The 20,747-nt window shown below is 42.1% G+C and overlaps 1 protein-coding gene across 1 annotated transcript in view; it reads left to right on the top strand.

Annotated features, from left to right (window-relative positions):
• The window catches only part of MORC2 (MORC family CW-type zinc finger 2), a 78,067-nt gene that overhangs the window by 45,486 nt on the left and 11,834 nt on the right, over nt 1-20,747 (top strand). The window contains exons 17-24 of the mRNA XM_018555490.1: nt 1,928-2,060; nt 3,882-3,953; nt 4,037-4,405; nt 11,554-11,715; nt 13,579-13,633; nt 14,252-14,393; nt 17,230-17,403; nt 18,701-18,794. Coding sequence (XP_018410992.1) covers nt 1,928-2,060; nt 3,882-3,953; nt 4,037-4,405; nt 11,554-11,715; nt 13,579-13,633; nt 14,252-14,393; nt 17,230-17,403; nt 18,701-18,794 — 1,201 coding nt within the window. The remainder of the gene's footprint in view (nt 1-1,927; nt 2,061-3,881; nt 3,954-4,036; nt 4,406-11,553; nt 11,716-13,578; nt 13,634-14,251; nt 14,394-17,229; nt 17,404-18,700; nt 18,795-20,747) is intronic.

Raw genomic sequence — 20,747 nt, 5'->3', positions numbered from 1 at the left:
AATGGTAGGTTAGCTGGAGTCTGACAACTGCTATGGTATGTACTTGGTAAAGCACAGAATAATACAGCCTTGTGTGCCACAGAAGCCCCTTTGCTTTGGTGGCGCAAGAGCCTAGGCAGGGATGTCAAATTCATATTGCCCGACGACCAGGACATGCAGTTTCGGACGCCGAGCAGGTAATTTTTTTTTCTACATTTAGCCCTGCTTCAAATGTAGAGTGGAAAAGCCGCCGCTCGTTTAGTATAAGTGATCTGTGCAATGCAGCCGAGAATACATGTATGCAGCCTGCTGGTCCACCGCCCCTCCATGGCCCGACCCCAACGCTGGCTGCCTCTCTTCCCGCCCTGGGGCACAGCAGATTAGTTCAGGATGGAGAGCAGGGAGCACAGTGGAGAACGTCCCTTCTTTGAACTGCTCCGTGTTAACAGTGAGACAGGAACGCTGTATTCACAGCCTTCCCATCTCAGCTGTCACAGGAGATCCAGCTGTGCTAGATCTTCTTTATTGAAGGTGACAGGTTCAATAAAGTGCCAAGGACGTATGTCATACGGACCTACAAAAGTGCTTCCAGCTGGCCAGGTCAGTATGCCATACGGACCTGGCATTTACAGTTCTACTATAAGCTGATGGTGGCTTTAGCTAACATCAGCTTATAGTATAACTGTTCAGCAGACTGTCCCCTTTAAATTAATAGCTGTCATCAGCGGCTCACAAGCCGCTGATGACTGCTATTATCAAAAATACCGGGCGCCCAACCCTCCCCCACCCCCAGGGAGGGGTGAGAGACTCCATGGATCCCCACTGCTTGTAGGGTCTGTGGCCGCGGGGATCCGTACAAAAATCACCGTCGGGGGGGTCCCGGGAACGAGCGGCGGCTGGCCGCAATTCAGGATGGCCCTGTGAATTGTGTATTTTTATCGGTTTAATATTAATTTGAGAAACATTTGCGCAATTATCGCAGGGCCTACAAATTTAGTATCACCAGCTTTTTATTCTACCAGGCCTGCGCTTTCAGAAAATATATGGTTTGGGGGGTCTTTTACAAACGCTAGCAACGCAGCAGTTGAAAATCAAATCAATAGGAAAAAATTGCAGAAAATTCAAAAATGGCTTGGCCAGCTGATTTGAAAAATGTTCAGGAGGGCTTGGCAGCGAAAGGGTTAATCGATAAGGAAATTAGTTGTCAACTATTCTCATTTATCTATTGGTTGGATCACCTAGCTCTCTCCTCCACGCCGGGAGGAGGGCAAAGCAAGCTGTGGGCGTGTGCAATAGCAAGCCTGCTATTGGCTATTGCGATTTGAAATGGCCTATAGCAGGCTGGTTCTTGCACCAGCCCACTACCTGCTCTATTTACATTCAGCTGCAGTCTGCAGAATCTTGCCACTGGCAGCTGTCATTCCCTGGCTGAAGCTATTCAAGCGCCATGTGCTTGCAATACAATTATTAAAACATATATAAATATAAAAGGTGGGAAAAAAGTCATTTTCGGTTTCGGCCTGACAAATTCTGCTGCATGAGGTGCGTTGCGGTGTTATTCATTTCAATGGCACCCCAAACGCGCCTCCCACCCACCGTGTGATTGCCCACACTGGAACGCACTGTACCGTAATGCCATGCGTTCCAGTGCAGGGTGATTGCAAAAAATTGTGCATGCAGTTCATTCTGAAGTAAACTTTGTTTGTAACACTGCATTTGTGTATTTCTTTAATTTAAGGATGGTATTTTTTTTTTATCCAATAATTAAAAAAAATAATCGGCCAACTAACCAAGAATATAATCATTCGTTGCAGCCCTAGAGGAAACCCACACAAGCAGGGAGCATCTAGGCTTTTAGTTCTGTTCAGGTTTGAGTAATTTGTAGTGTTGGTAGTGGAATGAGGAAAAGTTTGTTCACTAGTTAGTAATATCCCTGTCTTTTTTGCAGATGTGAAGCCCCTGAGTTAAAACAAAAACTTCCTGTTGGAGTCCTTAAAAAAGAAGCTGTGACGCAAGATGACAAGAAGAAGCAGCTAAGTGAAAAGATCAAACAGCAGCAGGAGAAGCTGGAAGCTCTAGAGGTGATCACTATAGGAGCATAATAATAAGCTGTGTTCATCCAATGAAATTAGGATTTTGTACAACCATACAATGTCGGGCTTATTAACCACTTGAATCCCAAGTGCATTTTCAAAACACCGCTGGGAGAGCGACTATTTGTACTAGTACCGTTTTAAAACAGCACTGGGAAACAGGCTCCTCCAGGTCCTTTTGGGAGTTTAGGCTGAAGCTGCTCATGCTTTTATGGTTTGCTCCATAGGCGAGTGCTGCAGAAGGGAAATGTAAACCCTGTGCTTCTACATAGTAGTGTTGTTGGTAGAGTAGTGACGCCATTGCACTTGCTGTCAGTATGCAGGCTTGTTGCAGCTCTGTCCAGCCACTCACTACAACAGCAGATCATGGCACCAAATGCTCACGTAAAAACAATTTAATTTGAATATTAAGCAGTTGCAAACCTATAAAAAATGTCCCTGTCATGCTAGTTTCTTCTCTTCTCTTAGCCCAACTTAATCTTCTCTTAACCACATTACCCGCTCATGTGTGCCACCTTGCACAAGTGGGAAACTCATTATGTGAAACAGCCAGCAATGGATGTTCACATACAACCTCCGCCGATTACGGGCTCTGCTGTGCCCTGTGCAGGCCCGGGACCGGCACAGAGGCTCTGTGAACAGAGATTGGAGGGAGTTCAGCACATGATCGCCCTCCTCCCCATTCTCTGGGATGCAGGAATGATGTATATTACATCACTTCCATATTCAGCTGTCATTCTGCGGCTACAGATGCCGGAGAGAAGCTGGCAAAGCAGGTCTCTGCCTCATCAGCTTCTTTGGGGGGTCCCTAGGTGACATTAGGAGTCTCACAGTTTATTCACGTTAAAAACAGAGTAAATATTTATGTATTCAAGCAAAGCCCTATCTGTCCCACAAAAATTATGTATATTAGGGTAGTCTGAAAACTTAAAAGATATAGGGGGGATTTTTATCAAAACTGGAGCAGGCAGAATCTGGAGCAGTTGCCCAGGGCAACCAATCGGCATCTCTTTTGCAGTTTGCTGAGGTAAGATTTGAAAATGAGAAGCTGATTGGTTGCAGTGCACATCTGCTCTAGATTTTGTCTGCTCCATTTTCGATAAATTCCCCCCATAATGTGTGCAGGCGAGATATTGCTAAAATGAAAACAACTCTCTGGGACTCGAGGGGATTTAGGGAGAAAAAGGCGGGGGGCAAGTAGTAGTTAATTTAATATTCTAAACGTTTACCTTTTTAACAGTTTGAAAGCGTTTTCCGCATCAAGACTATTTGATGGAAACGCTCCTGCACTCTATACGCACTTATACTCCCACTGATTATCTGTTTTCAGTCCTTCTGCAAGCAGATGTCAATCTGTGTTGATCTAGGAGCTGCTTGACATTTTTCAGAGCCTTGGAAAGCATTTGAAAGAAGTGAAATCACAAAGTTAGAGCTCCACTGTACTTAAACGTGCCAAGTCAATGTAGTAGCACCAGAGCATTTTGTGGTAAGACTGCAAAGTGTTGATTGGTGGTATTACAGTTTTGCAATCCCCTCCAATCATAAATGTATCAAGAATAAAGAGGTTTTCCACTCCGTATCTTGACAGTGTAAAACTGCAATCAACAAACTACACATATAAAGAATTTAAGGGTTAGCTCCGTAAACTATAACATGACTTATTCTTCATAATGATCAATAATTAAGCCATAAGATTCTTGTTGATGTAAGTAAGCCACAATATTCTTGTTTTTAACTGAAAACAAATCTCTTCTATTCACTAAGTTGTAATAATTACTAACGTGTGTTACATTTGAATTCTAACTACAGAAATTGTCAACGGTGCGTTCAAGTGCAGACCTGAAAAAGCTCCCTTTGGAAGTTAGCACACGTCCAGCAGAGGTTAATAACATTCAGTAGTTTTTTTTTTGTTTTTTTTATGTCTGCTTTATTCACTTCTAACCATGTTTCCTATTCTTGTGTAGCCGCCTGTGCCATCAAGTCGTTCACTACGACCAAAATCACCACCTCTGCCAGCAGTATTGAAAGTTCTACCACCTCCAACTCCATCACCACGAAGTAGCAGTGCAGTAAAGAAAACTGAATCATCACGAGTGCTGAACAGTGAAAGGGCTAGCACATCAAGAGCTCAGCCGGCATCTATTACTGCCGTCAAAACTTACAACACTACTAAGAACGTTAACAAAACAGTACCAACTGTGAAAGCTGCACAATCCATATCAAAACCTAGTGTTCCACAAACTGCTCGTTCTTCAAAACCCACACTTTTGTCCAACTTGAAATCTTTTAAGTCCCTGCCAGCAAAGAAACCTGCTCCAAGTAAAAGCTCTGTGGTAAGGCTACACTTACTGTTTGTTTTTAACACTTTTGCTGCCTTTTTTGCATTTTAAAATGCACATTTTTGGCCTGGACATTACTTGAAGCCCCCAAAACATTATACATTTTCTGAAAGCAGAAACCCTGTACAATATAGTGGTGGCTGTTACAATTTTTATATCGCCTGATATTTGTGCTGTTTATCAAATCTAGGTTTCTTTCTCATCAATTGAGGGACACAGGAATTCTAATACTGTTGGGTTATACTACTGCTTATGGGAAGATTGGACACCAGCAAACACAAAAATTGCAGGCTGGACCAAGATAGCTCTTCATATTTCCAGCATGCCTCCGTTATTTGCTAGGAAGATAATTGTCTTCTCAAGCCTAAACAATCTATAGTAGTCTTTTTTTTTTTTTGGATTTTTATTCCTTTGACTTCAATAAGGATAACTCTCTACATCACTGCTTGAGCTGGTCTCTACATAACCTCTGTTCCGCCTCTACTAAGCCTGAACATGTAGTGCTTCTCCACTGAGGTCTCCTTCAGCTCTGTCAGGTGAGGCTGGGTCTTTCTGTAGCTACGAAGGTTTTGTCTATTACAGATAAACATTTTCTTATTCCGCTAACAAGGATAAGAAATGCCCCAGATATTCCTCTCCTATAACTTTGGATGAGTAGTTACCGGATACCCTTGGCTTAGCTGGAGACCTTTAAGAAGGTTCTTCATCTGATGATGAATCCTTTATGGTCCTTGGACCATAAGCTACTCCAGCTGATAATTTTCAGTCACCTATGGTGTCTCAACAACAGAAAGAAACTGTGGTCTTTTAAAATGAAGCTGTGCATTCAGCTTTAAATTTAGAAGATTCTGCAGTTTCTACCCCTTCTGCAGTATCTAGGTTAGGTGATATGTGATCGCTCAGTTCCAAATCTCCCTCCAGAGAGCGGTGACCCCGGCAGGGATCCCCCCTCAATTCCTCTAGCTCTGATTGGGGGAATGCACAGAAGAGGCAGTGCCAGCTGTCAATCAGGCAGCGGGGTGGCAATATTATCACAATCTGTCCCAGCTGCTGCTTGGCTGTGTGCTGTCAGCATATAGCGGGCAGTAGCCCGCTATATGCTGAGTTTTGGGTCACAGGAGGACGATAGTATATGTCGTCCTGTGACCCTCAAGAGAACTATGGCAAAAAAGGTTGGGCTATAGTTCTCTATTAAAACTTAAAAATGCGTTCATGTACCCTAACTCAGGGCTCGACAAATCCCACGCGCCAGGTTGCCAATGCAACTAGAAATTGCGTCCTGGATGTGCTGTTGTTGTGGCTCCTTCCACACTTGTGTGCCACTTTTCTCGTCTTCCCTGCTATTCCCCGTGCGCAGTGCGGAAGAAAAGCAGGGAGGTGGGAAGAAGGTAGCTGTTATTAATGTTAATTCCTGCCTCCCCCGCCGCAAATAAGCCGATCTCCCCGTTGCATGCTGCGATCTGTGCCCCCTCTGACACAGACCCTGGCAGCCGGTTGCAGCCTGTGAGGGGGGGACCACTGAAAATCGGTATTACCCCCGTGTCGCCCCCTCCTCCATCATGTGCCCCTGCTGCCCACTCTTTAGAAAAACTGCCGGCTGCGACAGGCCACCAATCCAGCGGCCGGCAGCAAAAGCCAGCCTGCTATTGGCTATTTTTAAATTGCACTAGCAGTCTGGCTATTGCACCCACTCACTGCCTGCTGTCAATCAGCAGAGGAGGACCTGAAGGGGGAACTGTGTTTACATTCAGCTGCCAATACCCAGTTAAAGTATTGAAGTGGAAAGGTGACCGTAGGGGTCTGATAGACCTCTAATGTCACCTTAATGGGAACCTATCATTTTTTTAAAAATTGTAATCATTTTTAAATTGTATAAAAGTCATAAATTACTTCTATTTGCCTGCCTCATAGGACCGCAGAGTAAGTACAAGTAATTAATGGCAGGGCGCAGTAAATGGCATTTATTTTTTCTGCTCTACAGCCGCATTATCGCTTGAATGGTGCCAAAGACTGTGCGCCCCTCGTTTTGCTGCCGCCCCCTCTGCTGCCAGTTATCCCGGGCTTCACTGTCCCCTGTGACCGGCACAACGGCTGCCTATACTGATAATGGAGGAAAGATCAGCATTCTTCCACTTGCTGATCTCTTCTTCGTTCTCTGAAGGCAGAAGTGATGTGTATTATATCACTTCCACCTTCAGCTGTCATTTTTCTGGCTTCTATAGCCAGAGAAGAAGCTGGTGAAGCAGATATCTGCTTCATCAGCTTCTTTAGGGGTCCCTAGGTGACAGAAGTCTAATAGACCCTTGATGTTTCCATAAAGAGGACCGGTCACTGTATTTTTGCCATCACATAGGGGGCTTGTTCGTAATAAATGTGATAGCAATAAAGTTAGGTTAAAAAAAAAGTTAAACAATTAGATATAGTAAAAAACACAATGCGCACCTGACGCACATGTGCCTATGTGCGAAAACAATGATTACACCACACATTGCATATCACTGCGAACGTCTGAGTGCAAGCAATATTTCTAGGGCCATTAATCACTGATAACACTAAACTGATGAGTGGTAAAAGGTTGAAAAGACAGCTTTGTCAGTTTAAAAAAAAAAACCTGGCTCCTAGATTCAAACCAAATTTGTCAAAGTCCTGCCCTAACTATTAAGAAGAATTTATCTTATTTAGTATCACTTGGCTGTAGATCCTCAAATCATCTTTGAATTGGTGCTGACACTGTCCTTCCTTCTGGAGAGTGGCTACTTTTGTTCCCCACGGTCTCTGTATGTCTTCCTCCTGGATTCTTTGCCTTTCTGCAGTGTTGGGTGGACCTTTCGACATTCCAGGGATTGTTAGTTCAGGAAGTTATTGTTCTAGTCCCCTTAACAGAAGGATTTCTGGGTTTTTACTCAAACCTGCCCAGAGAGAAATTTGTCCCATCTTGGATTTTAAAGCTCTCAAAGCTTATGTTCAAACTTGAGGTTGAATGGAATCTGTTCATTTAGTTATTTTCTCCCATTGTCTAGGAGATCTCTTGGTTTCCATCAACATCAAAGATCCATATTTACATGTTTCTATCCATCAAGGTTTTCTTTACTTTGCCGTAGGCGGACTCTATTATCATTTTGTGGCCCTTCCCTCTGGTCTGGCCTTGACTCTGATGGTTTTCACCAAGGTCCTTGCTACGATTCTGGGTTTTCTTTGCCAAAAAGGGCATTCCGATTATTGGATAATTAGATGACTTTTTGCGTTGCAAACAGTCTTGTCTGACCTTGGAGACCAATGTGTCCACAGTACTGCAAACCTTGGGATGGATTCTGAACATCAAGAAATCGTCTCTGTTTCCGTGGCATCGCCTGGAGTTCTCGGATTTTCTTTTCGATGCATCCCTGGCCAAGATTTTTCTTTCCCAGGACAATTCAACCAAGTTGTTTTAGTGTCAAATTCGCCTGCTTCGTTCTCATCTACTATCCTTCCTTCAGTCATGCATGCGAGTTCTGGGCGTTTATGTTGTCCACCTTCGAAGCAGTTCTGTGTCATCATTTTTTACTCCATGATTCATTCACATTCTGGGAGTAGGGAACTGGCAGGCGGACTTCCTCAGCAGACATCTGGATCCGGGCAAGTGGTTTTCCCATCCAGTGGTTTTTTAACAACATTGTCAGCACTGGGGGACTTCTTGCCACAACAAAAAGTGGACAGATTTGTAATCGGAGCGAGGGTTGTCTTATGATCGAAGATTCCCTATTTTCGCACGGTGGTTTCAGCCTTTCCTTTAAATGAAGACATTGTTTTAGCTTTTGTTTTGTTCGGCTCCTCTTCAACCTTAAGGTAATTTCTCTTCTCTTTCTCTTCCTCTTCTTTCTCAACAATGCTTGGATGTTGTACGAGCTATCGGAGTTTCTTTCTGCCACAGCTTCTTTTTGACATATGAATTCTTTGTTTGTCCTACAAGAAGGTCCTAGAAAGGTTGTTCAGCTTCCAGATCCATTATTGTGGATTTGTCAGGTTGTAATTCAAGCTTATGAGTTGCCTGATAAGGATCCCTTTCCTATTTCTACTCATTCTACTAGAGCCATTAGTGCTTCTTGGGACTTTCATAGTCAGGCTTCATTTGCCTACATTTGTAGAGCTGCAACATGGTCTTCTGTACACACTTTTGCAAAGTTTTATAAATGTGATGTTTCTGACTCCTCTGAAGCTAGTTTTGGAAGATAGGTTCTTCAGGCAGCTTTTTGATTATTGTTTGACAGTTCTTTTTTTGCTGAGCTGTTCTAGTTATCATGCCCACCCCTCTGTTTGAACTGCTTTTGGACAACCCTGCTTCTCAGAATTCTTCAGAGCTGTGTCCCTAATGGAGAAGATAGGATTTTTGTTCTAGCCATAAAATCTTTTTGAGGGAACCTAATTTCCTATTGTATTGCTTGCTACCGCTGGCAGGTGTGAGGCGGTAGGGGATATGATTTTGGCAGGCTTTTAATTTTTTTACTAGGGTCTATTTCTCCTAGAGGCAGTGGAATAACCCTATGGGGGTGATTTACTAACCTAAACACACGCACGCACCAGGTGTGTGTGATTTTCACACAGCAAAACGTATTTATCAACCAAAAAGTCTCTAAAAGCATATTTCCACTAATGCCATATATGGAAAAATCATGCACATGATGCATATATGATGCTGCTTCACAGTTTAGACAAAAATGGTTAGCTAATGCATTTACATTCCTGCATTCATCAACGCAAGCAACATAACATAGAGCTAATTTACACCACATTACCTTGCAATTAATTGCAGGGCTTTGCACAACACACCTGCTGGGTGTGTACACACTACAAAGGTGTTTAGATTCCACCCATAGATCATGCTGGGAGGGAACACACTACAGAGGTGTATACACATTCATGGGGTGTTTATAAGGTTAGTAAATCAACCCCTATGTCTCAGATTCTTCACAGCTGTGTCCCTCAATGGAATCAGAGAAAAGGATTTTATGGTACGAACAAAATTCTATTTGTTCCTGTGCTGCTACACAGTCTGATGCATCTTCACTGGTCCCCTTGGGTTCCTCTCACCCCCTGGACCCCTTGCTCCAATCCCTGCGTCAACTTGACTTTTTTGATCTGTGCCCCACCTGGGCCAGCACCCTTTCCCTCAGGAAAATTATCTTCCATTGGAGTAGCTAAGGGCCTCAGTAGTAACTAGCATTTCCCCTTTCCAGAAGAATCCTTTGACTTAGGCCCCATTCACACCTATGCGTATTGTAATATGCGCGTCTGTCGCGCGGTTGAATCACGGTAAAAAAGTCGCGCGATTCCAAAGGCTACTTGGCAGTATCCAAATGGAAAACGCACTACAAAACGGACCAATACGCAGCAAAAACGCTCCGGGACCTTTTCATGCGCGGGCCGTTTTGTAGTGCGTTCGGGACGGGCGGAAATACGGACAGGTGGGAACGATACCATTGACTACAATGCTATTTATTTTTTTGACCGTTTTGTAGAGCGTTAATCGAGCGTAGGACGCGCTACAAAACGGTCAGGTGTGAATGGGGCCTTACTAGGTCAACTGGGAACCAGCTTGTCCTTCACTCTGTTAGGGATCTGAATCATTGTTGTCACCTATGCACTCTGCTCTGAGAGAAGCAAACCATATATTTTCGACTGGCAAGATTCTTAATGTGCTGCAGAGCCACTGGGGGTCATTTTGCAGCTTTCTAGATTGTCTGATCCATGACATAGAAATCCTAAGGTTTAAAAACCCTATGGATATAAGAGTAGAAGCCCCTTTCATGGCCTATTCTCTTTCGCAGGCTCTGGCTTGCAGCCTGCCATTGTTGCAATTAAAGGTTCCAGGGTTTTTACTCAAAGGAGCATTGGCCCTATTCTAGATCTAAAGGTTTTCAACACCTTCCTTCGTGTACAAAGGTTCCGCTTTGAATTTACCAGGTCAGTCATTGCTTCCCTCCATCTGGGAGGACTTTGTGGCCTCTGGACATAAAAGATGTCTGCTTGCATTTCCTGGTCTTTACAAAGCAGCAACGCTTTCTGTGTTTTTAGTAGTGGGCACTCGGCATTTCCAATTCAATGCTCTACCTTTTGGTCTATTGACTTCACCTCGGGTCTTCACCAAGGTGCTAGTTCTTGTACTTGCTCTACTTCACTGCAGGGGCAGTGGGATACTTGGACGACCTCCTGTTGCGGGGACAGTCAACACACTCTGTCAGTTAATATGCAACAGACTGTTCAAACTCTGCAGAGGTTCGTGAACCTTCAGGTGTCAGCGCTAGAACCAACTCATGACATAGAGTATCTAGACCAGCAACCCTCAGATTTTTTTAATAAGGGTTCTGGGGCTAATGGTTACCTCTTTCAAGGCACAGCTGTATGCCCAATTTCACCCTAAACTGTTGCACCTCAACATTCTGGCTGCGTGGGACAAGAAGACCGGACCATCGCATGAGCCTGAACTCTAAAACTAGGCATGCCCTGGCCTGGTGGGTAACAGGTCCAATCCTGGAGTCAGGGGAATCCATTCCACTGGAAGGTTCTCATGATGGATGCCAACCAGATGGATGGGGAGGGGTCCTGGACTTTCTCTCAATGCAAGAAACTTAGTCATCTAAGGAATCTCACCTCCTGGTCAACATTCTGGATTCACTTATCCCTTCATCCCCATAACTGTTAGGTCATCCGCTTGGGTAGAACATCCTGTACCAGTCCGGTTTCTCAGTTGTCGGTGTCTGGACTCCAGAGAGTGCTCTATGCATCCGCAGGTGTTTCAAGACATCTGTCGCAGGTGAGGGGACACCGAACTTAGACAATCTGGCTTTTTTTTTCACACAAGTTTTTATATAGTATAATTTGTCCTTTAGATTGAGTGTGTGTTTGCAGCTTTCATGTTCTCCTTCAAAAATTGTGATGTCATCAGCATACACACCATTTTCTGCATATTCGGTATGTTTGCTTGCCTACATAAATTAGCTATATGTGTTGGTTATCAGGCTAGGTATCTGGAGTATTTCTCGGTATTTAACTTATTTGATTTTTGGAAAATGTTTAAATATTTACTAAGTGTTCATCCTGTTGAAAAACTGTTTAAATCCATCTCCTGGGCCTATTAGCAAAATATGCTCTTTCTCTGAATGTAGATATCCAGTATTAGAAAGAGAGCTTCTCAACAGATAATTGTAGAAGATGATGATGATGATGATGATGATGAAGATGAAGATATTGTCCCAGCTCCTAAACACGAGAGGGTTAAACGGTCAAAGCTAGTGGAAAAGAAAGAGCCAAATGAAGTAGAGGTGAAGGTAAGAAGAAATGGCTTAATAAATGCACATGTAGGCCTTCTGATGCTAATCCATGTAGGTTTACATACTGAAACATCTAATGCACAATGCAGGGTAAATTATTTAATAGAATGACATTAGGCCACAATGAAAAATTTGCTTTTCCTTGATCAGCTAGTCATGTTGCTGGAGCTGTTGCAGTCTTCAATTCAGCTGGTAAATGTGCAATGAAAGGTTTGATTTTTATTTTTTTTCTCTTTACCATCCATTAGGTGACACAGGGCTATATCTTGTGATTAGGGATGCACCCATACTAGTATCGATATAGGTGCCAATTCCAAGTATTTGGGCGAGTACTCGTACTCGCCCAAATGCTCCGATACTGGAACTTTGACCGGCAGTGCCTCGAGGAAATATGGAGCCGGGAACCTGGCTCCATGCTGTTTGGCCAGGAAGCCAGCTTCCCAGCCAATCGGTGTCGAGCCGGGCAAACAAATCTGATAATATGGTGACACAACCCCCACCGTGCAGGCACCTAATTCCCACATAGATCCTTTGCATTCTTTAACGTACCAGTCCGTTGGCCAGCTGGACAGACACCGCTCTCCAAGCTCAGATCTGCCTTCTCCTGTGTGCACATCGATTACGTGATCGCCCCTTAGCCTGCTACTGCGCATGCACAGGATTTCTGAATGAGAGCTCTGGGCAGTCTGCGCATGCGCAGTAGCAGGCTGAGGGCTGATCACGTGGGCGCTGTACACACAGTAGACGTGGGCAGATCCGGGAGAGCAGTGTCTGTTCAGCTGCCAGAGGGACTGGTATGTTAAAGAATGCTAAGGATCTATGTGAGGGGAATTAGGTGCCTTCAGGGTGGGGGTCGTGTCACCATATTGTCAGACCTGTTTGGCCGGCCTCAATGACGATTGGCTGGGAAGCCGGCTTCGCGGCCAATCAGCATCCAGCCAGCCAAACAGAATGGAGTCGGCTTCCCGGGCACTCAAGAAAACTTCCAGGCTTCCTGATTGTCCGGGGAGATGGCTCTATGCTACCGGAAGTACGGGTAAATAGAAGTACCGGTACTCAATACCGAAAAACCGGTATTGGTGCATCACTACTTGTGACCTGAGCAAACACCCCTTTTAAGGTCTCTTGGCACATGCCTACACATGGGCGATATCTCATGCCTTTGGCACAACTTTTTCATTTTGGTAGCAAAGCAGTATAAGGGGAAACCTGCAAGGAACAAACAAAATAACAAGTTCATCAAAATACAAATGACATCAAGAAAAGGGTTTTCTATTGTGTACAAAAACTTCTATATTTTTTTTTTTTTGGTTACATTGGGGACTGACAAAGAAATATGTCTGAAAAACTGATGGGTAACTCTGAAAATACAAGCAAATTGTGTCAAACTAATCAAACCTGGCTGTCTGTGAAAGCTTTCCACCATTGCATGAGCTGAAGCAGTAACTACAAGCTTGTGGTTTTGTAGCTCTAAGCTTACATTTAAGAGACCAGGAGTGCACCAAACAGCAGAATGCGCCAATAGATGATCCTAACTAATATAGGTGAATGCTCCTATTCCCTAGATGCTATGTCCCATCCCCCAGTGAACTTGATGAGAAGATTATTTTGCAGTGACTATATAAAAATTCAGTGTTTTAAGAAAAGAGGTTTGATGATCAAACTAGAAGATTTTCCAGTATGTCCAAAATGTCACACACTACTGTGCTTGCTTTTATGTGCATGGGCCACCCATAATATGTTTGTTAAAATTATTGCTCTCTCAAAAGCCAGTATTGCTTTTTAAAATTCATGTGCAACTTTTCTGAGCAGGGCAAAAAAACTGTGACTGGATCTCATGTGTCATTGAAATCTTTGCAGCGAACAAACAGTCCAGATGCGGACGAGCTTCTGTCTCCTAAAGCTGCACAAAAAGGTAAACAAGAGAAGTGTGAAGCAAGAAACGTGCTTATTAAAGTGAATTAAAACAATTTCCTGTACTCTACTCCAGCAAACTGATTTTACTGGTAATTTTAAAAAAATCCTATTTTTTTCATTGTTGCAGTCAAATAATGTAATATTGCATATAAGTGTACAATTACTATATCTAACCAAATGGTGAAGATCTAAGGTCATTCTTGCATGTTCAGACATTCTGTAGCTGCACTTTTGCTTAGGCCCACTTTTATGTATCTATTCAACAGCAGTATGTAGCTATATTGCAGCCACCATATTGGTTCTGTTTCTAGACCCACCCCCCTCAATACACCATCAATATTATTTACTCAGAATTTATTCTAGTAATGTTAGTCACGTGTGGAAGTGCTCTTCTGATTTGGATTCTTTCCTAACTGATTTGGATTTCTTTTCCCCCCCGATTGCTTTTCCACATAGAACTATATTTATGAATCGCTGTTAGCCATACCAAACTTAGATTTTAAGTAAAGGTCTTGTTAAAGTAGATGCTGACTCCTGGCCAAAGATGGCATCATATAAAATCTAGAAGCGGAAGCTTTTTATTTAATTTTTTTAGTAATAACACTCTCATTCACAGACAAAGGCTTGCATGTGGAAGTGCGCGTAAACAAAGAGTGGTTTACAGGACGTGTGACTACTGTAGAAGCTGGAAAACAGGGTGTCCGCTGGAAGGTGAAGTTTGACTATGTACCTACAGACACCACGCCACGTGATCGATGGTAATGTTTCCTGTGCAACGTCTAAGTTTGTTAATGCTACGATAGCAAGATACTATTGTGTGTTTTTGTTGAAAAGGTCCAATAACTATAACATTTTGATTAGATGAATTAGAAAACAGGTGGTTAAAGTTTTCAAGATATTTCACTATATAGTATATTTGCCAACAAAGGGAGGGAGGAGACCTGAGAAGTTACGATGCCTCGTAACTTCTCGGCAAAGTTCGGTAGAACAGTGAAAATGGTACCACATGGAAGTTGTATACATTTATCTTCACTTTGAGACTAAAGCTTATTACCAAACTGTAATGTATTATTTTATTGCAAGGTACATTTGTCTTGGTCAGATCTACGTTACATTTGCATCTCAAAAGTGCAGTATGATGGCAGTGGTAAAAACGACATACCACCTATATTTTGTATGCAGAATAGGGGATCAGGACAAGAGTTGGGCCCCTCATTATTGTTGCATTACATGTGCAACGTATCTGCCTCATTGGCTAAATAGGAAGAAAAAGTCCATGCCTTTCACAGTCCCAATGGTGTGGAGGGAACCCACCAATCATTGTAGCGATTGCTATTTTTGCATGGTTCCCCCAATTGCAAAAGGGATCTCAAGAAAGTGGGCCGTGGAATATCCAAACATTCCATCCGCACTGCGTCCTGTACCTCATGGTAAGGACTTGCCTATTTCAGATCCACCAGAATCCTACTCTCTAGACTCAGACGATGAGCAGGATGCAGCTGATCCGGGGCCGTCGATGTCGGCGGACCCAAACTTTAGCCCACCGTATGCTCCTACTGAACCACATCTAATTTGTTAAAGTGAACAAAATGACCTGGTCAGGGATTTGGAATTGCCTAAGAGTAAGGCAGAGCTACTGGGCTCCAGATTACAACAGTGGAACCTCTTGCAGAGTGATGTCAGGATCTCCATTTTCTGTGATCGCCAAAAAGATCTGATTCAGTATTTCTTAGTGGAATGTGTTTTGTTTCATTGCAATTATGTTGATGGCTTAATGACAGCCCTTAACATTTCCCAGTCTAGATGAATGGAGATTGTTCATAGATTCATCTAAAACTCTAAAAGCGGATTCATTGCACAATGACCATGTTTTCCCATCTGTTCCTGTCGTTAAAGAAAAATACGAAAACATGGAACAGCTGCTGAGGTGTATAAAGTATGAGTAACATCAGTGGCAGCTCTGTGGTGATTTGAAAGTTGTTGCCCTGTTGCTTGGCTTGCAGGGTGGATACACAAAGTACTACTGTTTCCTCTATGAATGGGACAGTCGAGCCAGAGATTCTCATTATGTCAAGAAAGACTGGCCTTCACGACAGTCCTGGGAGCCAGGAAAGAAACATTTTCAAAATCCAGCTCTTGTTACCACTGTTGCATATAAAGCTGGGGCTGATGAAGAACTTTGTAAAGGCTATGGACAAAACCAGGTTTCCAATATAATATATTGCAATGAAAAGTTTCCAAGACATAGTATGAAGCCAAAATCAATGAAGGCGTCTTTGTCGGTCCACAAATTCGAGAACGTCTTCTCTGAGATGACAACTTTGATTGTCTGTTGCGCAGCAAGGAAAGGAAGGTATGGAAAGCCTCCAAGTGCATGATAACGAAGTTTCTCCGGAGGGCAGACGACTATGAAAAACATGTGGAAAATTTGCTTTGGTCCTGCAAAGCACTTAGTACAAACAGGGCACTGAAAATCCACTTCTTACACTCACATTTAGACTATTTCCCTTTTGAACTGTGAAGCATGAAAACCAAAAAAACATGAAAATGTTACATGAAAAAACTAATAAATAAATGGAAAGTTATGTTATTGGTATCAATAAAAAGATACATTTATTGGTGTGGCACCTTTCTCATTGCTATATTGGGTCACTAATAAAGGAAAACTAAGTCCTGAGTATTAACCCTTTCGCTGCCAAGCCCTCCGGAACATTTTTCAAATCAGCTGGCCAAGCCATTTTTGAATTTTCTGCAATTTTTTCCTATTGATTTGATTTTCAACTGCTGCGTTGCTAGCGTTTGTAAAAAAAACCCCAAACCATATATTTTCTGAAAGCGCAGGCCCGGTAGAATAAAAAGCTGGTGATACTAAATTTGTAGGCCGTGCGATAATTGCGCAAATGTTTCTCAAATTAATATTAAACCGATAAAAATACACAATTCAATTGATAAAACACACTAAAATCAGTATCAGCGCACAAAAAAAAATAATTTTCTGACTAAATCTAAAAGATAAAACTGTATTGAGTTAATTATTACAAGAAGGATTTTTAATTATTTTGATGCAATTTTGACCTGAAGCTGTATCTTGGAAACTGGAGCCAATTAATAATCAGGACTTGGTTTTCCTTTATTAGTGACCCAATTCTGGTAAAATGTAGCTACTTTCATTTCCGAGGCTTTTCTCTTTGTAGACCAGTGTACTAGCAAATTCTGTCAGTGTCAGTTGCACAAATCAGCTTTCTCATTATACATTTATGTGAGCTTTGAATTTTTTCATTTTACCCTGAGTTGTAATTCATAATATCATAGTTAGGGAATATACTCCGATAACCAAAACTGCTATCCATTTTTTACTGTACCCTGACCATTAGCTGTGAAAGAAAAACGTTCTTAAAGAAAAATACCTACCATCTTGTCACCACAAATATACCATATCTTAGAGCACATAGAGTAGACTTGGTGTAAGCCGACAGCCCTGTCCTGCTCAGAGCAGTGGAAATATTCTTATATTTAGTGGCTGCTGCTTACTAAAATATGTCAGTTTTACAGTAAAGTGTAAATTCTGCAAACATTTTAATTTGTCATTATTAGGGTGGAGAAAGGTAGTGATGACGTACGACTTATGAGGCCACCCTCACCAGAACATCAGACACCTGATACACAGCAAGCTGAACCATCTACCTCTGACAACAGCAGGATAGAACCAGACACAACTGAACCTAGTGCTAGCCTTGCACCAGTGGAACAACTCGCACAAGTTCTAAGGTAAGTTTAATGCTGTCATCTATGATCAGTTCAATACCTCTTTTGTTAACATTTCCTGAGGCCCTCTTTGTGTAACCGTGTTTCCCTGAAAATGAGACCTACCCCGAAAGCAAGACCTAGCACTATTTTTCAAGATTCCTGTAATATAAGACCTACCCCGAAAATAAGACCTAGTTTGGTGGTACCGGTACTGCACTGTGCACCTGCACCAAAAAAAAATAAGACATCCCCTGAAAATAAGACCTAGTGTCGTTTTTTTTTGGGGGGCAAAAAAAATAAATAAGACTGTCTTATTTTCAGGGAAACACGGTACACAGAAAGCTCTGAGTTGTCTTGCATAATGTCCTAGGTGGCAAAGACCATGTACTTTTATTATGCTATCACAAAAGTTGTGGAAATATACTGTACACCCCCCGCCTAGTGGGTGGGGTACAGACAAATTTGGAAGACCTTCTCCTCTGTTTATACAGCTACAGCTATTTTGATGAAAGCCAATAGTCCTAGCTGCTTCCTCCAGATTGGATTTATGTACTTACCTCGTTTTGAGGCTCCCTTCCCCTAGTTACTTGTAGTACATGGATACAATTTAGTACTGTGATTTTAAACTGTGTAATATCTAATTCAGAGCCTTAGAAACGTTTCATAGTATAACATTTTTCAAAGTTACTTTGTGATGTATCTTTTAGTTTATACAAATTCATCATTCTATTACAATATCATCTTGAATATAAAAAAAACTATCAACTTTGTTAGAGAAAGAAAGCACAAAATGAAATGGGTAAACTTCTCAATAGGTAGAAATCATGAGTTATACAAGTACTGTAGCAGACTTTTGTATACAGTTTGACTAACATTTCTTCTTTAGTACTTTAAAATTGCTTAGATTATTTTAGGGTATATCTACAGTAATCTGGGTATATGTCCAGCGTGACCAAATTTATTTTCGGATTTACGAGGAAATTTCTTACCCTGTATATTAATCTGATTTATCGGCCTTCTCCATTCATTCATAGTAGGGGGACTGAAACTTTTCCATTGTAAGGCAATCAATGTTTGGAAGAAAATCACACACAACAGTATTTAGAGTACGGCACTACGTTTTTGGCATTCCTATTGGTGCTTGTTACTTTTTTTTTTTTTTTAATGCGACAGTTACTTTAAGCCACCTTTTTTGATAGTTTAACTTTCTGTGTTTTTAAAATACAAATGCAGGTCATAAAATAGAAAGTAAGTTATGATATAGCCGATGCAACTGAGATATTCTACATTTTGACTGACATTTTCTTCTCCAATTAAGGAACTGCTTAAGGTATTTCTTGCCACCCAATTTTCATATAACCAAGAATGAACTGAGCACAATGAGTTCTGAAGAGCTTATAGCCTTTCCTTTGGTGAGTGAAAATATTTGCTTAAACATGAGAGACACCTTTAGTTAAAGTGTATGTAGCAAATGTATCTGAAACCTTTATATGAAAGTGTCTCTTGGAGCAGTAATTGAACTTGTATTGCAAATAAGATAATCAGCAGTTAATGTCACTATCATTTTCTTTTTGTCTTAACCAGCTAATGTGTAATAACTAAGAAAATATGTATGTCTGGTGCCTGTTTGTGTATCATTTTAATGTGTTCCATATGTTGCTAGTTATGCACATTTTTAACATCTGCTGTCTGAATTAAGGTTGCACAGTTTTATTTTCTATAGCAGCACAAGCATACTTTTTTAAAATACATGCTTTATTTTATTTGTCTCTCCCTTTTTGTCAGTGTTAAAATTAGAACACAAAACTACAGACTACAATAGACATTTATTTTTTATCTAGGGATGCACTGATGCCCGCCATTGTCACAAGTATTTACTGTACATTTTTTAACTGAAGCCGGTGCTGTAAACAGGCGCTGAGGTCCCCAGCAAGGTCCCGGCAGCCTTCCTGTGAACCGCGGCGCCTGTTTACAGCGCCGAAAAAGTATGGACACCGGCACTCCAAAGGTAGAAGTACGTCTATTTATTGACACACGTGCAAAACATGCTCATTGCGACGTTTCGGGGTCACGCAGAATCCCCTTCATCAGGCAGAACAAGTGCCTCAAGTCTTACTGTATTGTATTACTGGACGGTAGCCATCCGTCGACTGCCGATGCACCCAACCGCTCTTATTATGGATAAGCGGTCAGGAGTGGAATGGGTATATGGATTGTTGTTTACAGCGACGGCCGCGATTCTCCTTCCTGTGGAACCATGCCGCCCGTGAGACCCAGCATAGCCCACCTGAGACCTTATTTTGCATAAATGTATAATGCATTGCTGGGATCCGTAGTTCTCTATAGCCGGTTGCCATTGGGGATGGCTGTATAATGTTTTGCTGGTTTTTGTAGTACCCCGACAGCTTGGCAGCACTAACGGGTGCAGCATTTGCAGCTGGGACTGGGCCCCGGCGCTCCACCACTGTCCTAAAAATCATTAGTCTGTATTGATTTAGAAAAACTGTCACATGACACACAAGAAAAAAAGATATCGGTAATTGGTATCGGCGAGTACTTGAGGAAAATGTTCTGTACACATACTCAGTCTGGAAAAAATGGTATTGGTGCATCCCTAATTTTATCTGTTTACACATTTTCCAAAGCTCTCTTGCAGAGCCACCTGCTGAATCTTCACATCTAACATACAGGCATCCAACATACTTTAGGGTTTGTTGGATGCCTGTATCCCCCCTGCACACTGTGGTTTCCATCCTCTGCATCACTACTGTGTTGTGGAGGATGGAACAATAATACAGTGCAAGGGACAACCATGAGACTTAATTAGGTGTGTGAAGCGATAATTCTGCCACAGGCTTTGCTGATGCGGATTCACACAACAGGCAATGGAATAAGTATTCTCTTCTTTTGCGGGGTTATTTTCCTTTTTTATCCATTAAGGGGCACAGGAATGTAGTAGTTTTTGGACATTAACAGGGTTATTCACAAAAGGGTGAAGAGTTTGGAGAAGGCAGGAGAAGTGAACAATCTAGGACAAAATAGCTGATTTGGAAAAATTCTCCAATTCAGTTCACTTTCCAGTTCAGCTATGTTGGCCTAGATTGTTCACTTCTCCTGTCTTCTCCAAACTCTTCACCCTTTTGTGAATAACACTGCTGGTGTTTATACTCTGCCTTCAGGAGGTTTGAATACTGGGAAACAAAGAAATGTCAAGACAGCCCTGTATAACCCTGCCTCCAACCGTCTTGCCTCCTTTTTTTTTTGCTAGTGTCCTAGGAGATTAGATGTTTTTTCCTCTGCTGAGAAAAACTCTTAACTATTTTTTTTTTGCTGGAGTTATTTTGTAACTTTAAAAAAAAAAAAAA

This window comes from Nanorana parkeri, unplaced genomic scaffold, assembly GCF_000935625.1.
Source record: "Nanorana parkeri isolate BGI_ZX_2015 unplaced genomic scaffold, ASM93562v1 scaffold199, whole genome shotgun sequence".
NCBI classification, from domain to species: Eukaryota; Metazoa; Chordata; class Amphibia; order Anura; family Dicroglossidae; genus Nanorana; species Nanorana parkeri.
Note: the sequence above shows the minus strand (reverse complement) of the source record. Positions and strands in the feature narration are given on the sequence as shown.